Genomic DNA, 5901 nt, shown 5'->3' with positions numbered 1-5901 from the left:
GCCTTCCTATACTCGGTCGGAATTACCATTCTACTCTTTTACCACCACTATAAATAGGAGTACTATTCTCAATAATAGGAGGGGCAATCTTAAGAAATTTCTCAGCATTCTTCTCCACTCCACTGCACTTTAGAACTCACACAGTTCATTACTTTCCCACTCAACCCCCTCACTGACTTGATCGTCGGAGGAACAACGGTGGATCTCGTCCCCGTCCTCTTATGAGCTGTTATTTGTGCAGGGAGAAGCTACCTAACTCAAAACTAGACATTCGAAGAAGTTAGTGGCCCCTAATCAACCTCACCCCCATTATATTATATGTGTGATTATTTACGTCAACAAATTATTATGGAATAAGTAAAGCTGAAATAAACTTAAGTTGTTTGAGAGCTTTATTCACGAACCTTTTTATCAACTAAATTTACTTTAAAATTTGTATTGATATGTGAAACACATTAAGACTATCTTTAAAATATGTGTATTAATTTATGTCACATGCCAACACGTATCTTAGGTGTTGTTTGGTTCAATTTCTATAAAAAAAGGAAAAAGAAAAGTACTCAAAAATTGATTTCCTTATATTTCTATAAAATTCGTAGGAAAAATTTATAGAACTCAAAGAGTACCATATTTTTTATTTTTTTCTATTTCTTTGTTTGGTTCAAAGTATGAAAAAGTTCCTAACTTTATAAAAAATATGTTGTTTTCTTTTTCTTTTGTTTGGTTGTATATCACTTTATAGAAAATAGCTTACTAACAATGTCCATGAGAAATCACATGGGAATGATACTTGTGTACTAAATTAATTTTTTAATATATGCGTCGGATTTCCTTGTAATTTTTGTCCATTTAGAGAGGAAGTTGATTTCTATAAAATAGTACATTTCCCCCTACTTTATAGAAAATATTTCTATAATTTTTTTGGAACCAAACACAGTTTATAGAAATCTACAGAAATCTTTTATTTACAATAACGTCATTGTTAGGTGTTTTCTCAAAACTTTTTCATGAAATAGGTGAACCAAACAGCCCCTTAAGAGCATATCCAACGGAGAGACTATTTGATGCGAAAACCCAATTTGACGCGATTTTATCCCTCCAACCCAAATCTAAAACTCACGCTATTTTGTGTAGCTTTGGTGCAACATTTTTTTTTTTGCTTTTTATTTTTAGCCTTTTAATTTTTTTAATTATTTAGATAAAAATAATAATACAACATAACTTAGCACATAATTCATAAAATATCCCTTTTATTACACAATATTTTATGTTGTATTATTATTTTCTATAATAATAAATTTATGTGCTAATTCATAAAATATATGTGCTAATTCATAATAAATTTATATTATTTTTATAATAAATAATAATACAACATAAACTAATATTTTAATAATATATTTTATAATAATAAATTTATGTTGTATTATAATAAAAAATACACATAAATTTATGAAAGTAATATTTTAACTTGATTAAGCATTACTTTTATATTTTTATTTTATTCATAAAATATATTATTATAATTAAAAATACACATAAATTTATGAAAGTAATATTTTAACTTGATTAAGCATTACTTTTATATTTTTATTTTATTCATAAAATATATTATTATAATTAATTATACGTAATGTATTATATAATTATATAATATATAATTTGTTAAATATTTTAAATAGATAAAAATTTTTGAAGATAAGAATCATAAAAAGAATATTCTTTTTTTTGTAAAATTTGATGTTGGAGATGAACTAGTGATTTGATGTAAAAACTACACTAATTTTGTGTAAAAACTACACTATTTTAGGTTTTTTGGTTAGAGATGCTCTTAAGTAACTCAAATAGATTAAAAAACCGGTGGACAAAAACTCTTACCGACTTAAGTTTATAAAGCTTCCTAAAACATGTATCATTCTTATCTATACACCAATTTTAATACCCAGCTGGTAGTTAGCTAATATCAAAATAACCCTACAAATTATTGTAAAAAGTTTTCGAAGAAAAAACAACGGAAAGCAGTTAGAAAAAAAAAGAGGGTCGCTGTAGTTAAGAACTGTTGTGTACTAGAATAAGAGAATAAAGAATTAAGCCATAAACAAAGTCTGCAGCCCCTCTGTGCACCTAAAACGGCAGCAGTAGGTCTCTTCTGCCTCTGCCTCAATTACCCACCAAACTCCCCACTCACTTCCCACTCCTCAGTCCCCACTCTCATCTAAAACCCAAAGAAGAGCTGTCCACTAACAAGCCTCAACTTTCATGGTGATGGCCAGTAACTTCCTCCTCTTCTTCCTCCTCCTCTCTCTTCTCTCAACTTCTTCCTCCTCCTCCTCTTCCTCCTCAGACAAAGACCTGCTCCTCACCTTCAAATCCTCTCTCACTGACCCCATCTCCTCTCTCTCCAGCTGGTCCCACTCCACCCCTCTCTGCAACTGGCTTGGCGTTTCTTGCTCCAAACTCTCCCCTCCTACAATTTTCTCTGTAGACCTCCAATCCCTTAAACTCTCTGGTGATATCTCACCTTCTCTCTGCCAACTCTCCAGTCTCTCTCACCTCAATCTTGCCCATAACCTCTTTAACAATTCCATCCCCCTTCACCTCTCCCAGTGCACTTCTTTGCTCTACCTCAACCTCAGCAACAATCTCCTATGGGGAACTCTCCCTGACCAAATCTCGCAGCTCTCTTCTTTGACTGCCCTTGATCTCAGCAACAATCACATTGAGGGTCAGCTTCCTTTGGCCTTGGGATCACTTGGGTCTCTTCAAGTTCTCAACTTGGGCACCAATGTGTTCTCAGGTACCCTGCACCCTTCTCTGTTTAATAATTTGAGCGGGTTGGTTCAGCTCGATTTGTCTCAGAATCCTTCAATGAGTTCAGTGCTTCCTGATGAGATTGGGAGTTTGAAGAAATTGAAGTGGCTTCTTATGCAAAGCTCTGGGCTTTATGGGAATATCCCTGATTCCCTTCTGGGTTTGGATCAGATTGAAGTTCTTGATCTTTCTCAGAACAATTTAACTGGAAAACTGCCTCCTGGGTTTGGGTTGGAGCTTGGGAAGTTAGTGTCTTTGGATTTGTCTCAGAACAAGCTATCTGGGCCTTTTCCAGGTGATGTCTGCTATGGGAAAGCTCTTGTCGAGGTTAGTCTTTCTCAAAATTTCTTTGCTGGTTCAGTGCCTAAAGCTATTGAGCAATGCCTGAGCCTTGAGAGGTTTGAAGTGCATAGCAATGAGTTTTCAGGAGAATTCCCATCTGGGTTGTGGTCATTGCCTAAGGTTAGGGTCATTAGGGCTGAGAACAATCAGTTTTCGGGGGAGATACCAGAATCAGTTGCAGTTCCTCTAGAGCAAGTTCAGATAGATAATAATAGTTTCTCAGGGAAAATTCCTCTAGCTCTGGGTAAAATTAACACAATGTACAGGTTCTCTGCATCTCGCAATGGTCTTTATGGCAATTTGCCTGATAATATCTTTGATTCTCCCGCACTGAGTATCATCAACTTGTCACGTAATTCTCTCTCAGGTTCGATTCCAGAACTTAAGAACTGCAAAAGATTGGTGTCTTTATCTCTGGCTGGCAACAGTTTTACCGGAAATATTCCTAGTTCTCTTGCAGAATTGCCAGTATTGACCTACATTGATCTCTCTAGCAACAATCTTAGTGGCGAGATACCTCAAGGTCTGCAGAATTTGAAGCTTGCACTGTTTAATGTATCATTTAACCAGTTATCGGGTTTGGTTCCTGCATCCTTGACTGCTGGTTTCCCGGCCTCATTCTTACAAGGAAACCCTGATCTTTGTGGGCCTGGACTTCCCAAGCAGTGCAACGATAGGGAAAAGGGTCCGAGATCTCGAACTAAAGGATTGATCATTGCATTGGCTACGATAGCCTTTGCGGTTGCATTCATATTGTTGGCTTTTGGAATTTTTGTAGCATATAGATTGTATCAGAGGAAATCCTGTTCTAGTTGCTTGAAGTCAGTGTTCTTTTATCCGTTGAAAATTACCGGAGACGAACTTATGATGTCTTTAGATGAGAAGAGCAACATTGGAAGAGGTCCATTTGGTAAAGTGCATTTATTTCAACTACCCAATGGGCAATTTGTGGTGTTGAAGAGGCTAGTAAACTCTCAGAGTTTGTCTTATAAAAAACTGAAGGGAGAGATAAAGACCTTGGCCAAAGCCAGGCACAAAAGCTTAGCCAAATTATTGGGATTTTGCTACTCAGAAGGTGAGATTCTTCTCATCTATGAATACTACCACAAGGGCAGCTTAGGAGATGCTCTTTCGAGTTCAATCATTAAGTTGAACTGGAAAGTCCGATGCCAAATAGCTTTAGGAACTGCTCGAGGACTAGCTTATCTTCACAAAGATTATGTCCCCAGTTTACTTCATCGGAACTTGAAGTCGAATAACATTCTTCTTGATGAAGACTTTGAGCCAAAAGTCACTGATATTGGTCTTGATCGTGTAGTAGGAGAGACCTCATTTCAGTCATCCATAGCTTCTGAATTGAACTCATGCTGCATTATAGCACCAGGTATATAATTCATCTTTACTCAGTTTAATTGGTAATGCAGTATAAGCTAAAACATTTATTATTTCTCATACCTGCTGGGTGTGTTCATTGAATAGCTAAAGTTCACATCGTATAGTGTTTCTCAGTTGGCATGTGTACTAAATATGTGGGCTTTGTTTTTCTTTTTTAACTAGTCCCTGTGACTAAATTATTCATTTCCAAAATTTATTACAGTTAAAAGTAAAATTTTCACGACTCATGATTAAATTGACGTAAGAAACAGCTCATTGTAAAAAGAAATCTTAGCTTAATCTTCAGGCATCATTCAGGTTCCTTACGAATTCAATCACAGGTGTAAATTATGTTAATCAGAAAGAATTAAGCAATTTAGTATACACTCTGAGTTGATGTAAATAGTTTATGATCTATCTGGTTCTTAAATGTTAAAACTAACTCCCAATCTTTCCACCCAAACATCACAAAGAAGAATATTTGGGGGAAGTCAATGATAAATTTATATGTAATTAATGAGAAAATGAGACATATTAACATTTTGTATATTTCTCCCTTATCACAGAACATGGATGTAGTGAAAAAGCAACGGAACAAATGGATGTGTATAGTTTTGGAGTTGTGCTACTAGAGCTCATAACTGGAAGGAAAGCAGAGCAGCAAGAGTCAAGTGAGGCTCCTGATGTCGTAAAGTGGGTGAGGAGGAAAATTAACATGACGAATGGATCATTGCAAGTACTGGACGCAAAAATCTCTGCCTCTTCACAAGAAGAAATGTTACAGGCATTAGAGCTTGCTCTTCGATGTACTTCACTTATGCCAGAAAACAGACCGATGATTGAAGAGGTTGTTCGATTACTGGAGGCTCTTAATTCGTCTTGAACGCTCCTAGAATATACTCTGGTTTGTTATCTGTAGTGAGAGTTCTAACTATATTTTTCTTGCGTTAGAACCTCTATTCTGGAGACTGTTTATGGCAGAAAATAGAAGTGTTACCTGGTCCTCAGTATTTATATGCAACAAATATCATTCGCTGATTTCAGCTCGTTTAATGGTTTAAAAGGCGATATGTCCTCTCCATATAGATGGTTTGTAAACAGTCATTGTTACAGGTTATACTCACTTAGAAGTTAGGCCTCGGTTTTTTTATTTCTAAGGCTTTATTTGAAGACCATAGTGTTTGCCTTAAAGTGTATTTTTTCCTTAAAGTGTTTTCAAAACACCATGTTGAGAGTGTTTTTCTTCAACATTAGTTTGACCTATTATAATATTAGTATTAAATATATTATTAATATATATTACACTTTAATTATAATAAGATATATTATAAGTAAAATATTATAATATTTAGTTTATTTTATAATATTATTATA

The 5901-nt window shown here is 35.0% G+C and overlaps 1 protein-coding gene across 1 annotated transcript; it reads left to right on the top strand.

Annotated features, from left to right (window-relative positions):
• LOC109843196 (probably inactive leucine-rich repeat receptor-like protein kinase At5g06940) lies at positions 2116–5612 on the top strand. The gene is made up of 2 exons (XM_020412133.1): positions 2116–4537; positions 5094–5612. The coding sequence occupies exons 1-2, from the start codon at positions 2260–2262 to the stop codon at positions 5408–5410; spliced, it is 2595 nt and encodes an 864-aa protein (XP_020267722.1). The 5' UTR covers positions 2116–2259; the 3' UTR covers positions 5411–5612.

The sequence above is a fragment of the Asparagus officinalis genome, chromosome 5, assembly GCF_001876935.1.
Source record: "Asparagus officinalis chromosome 5, Aspof.V1, whole genome shotgun sequence".
NCBI classification, from domain to species: domain Eukaryota; kingdom Viridiplantae; phylum Streptophyta; class Magnoliopsida; order Asparagales; family Asparagaceae; genus Asparagus; species Asparagus officinalis.
This window is presented reverse-complemented; position numbering and strand designations above follow the sequence as displayed.

Excerpts from the sequence above, each read along its gene's own strand:
- LOC109843196 (XM_020412133.1), top strand. The coding sequence starts at position 2,260 with ATGGTGATGGCCAGTAACTTCCTCCTCTTCTTCCTCCTCCTCTCTCTT. Across the intron at positions 4,538-5,093 it reads ATGCTGCATTATAGCACCAG|AACATGGATGTAGTGAAAAA; the intron begins GTATATAATTCA and ends CCCTTATCACAG.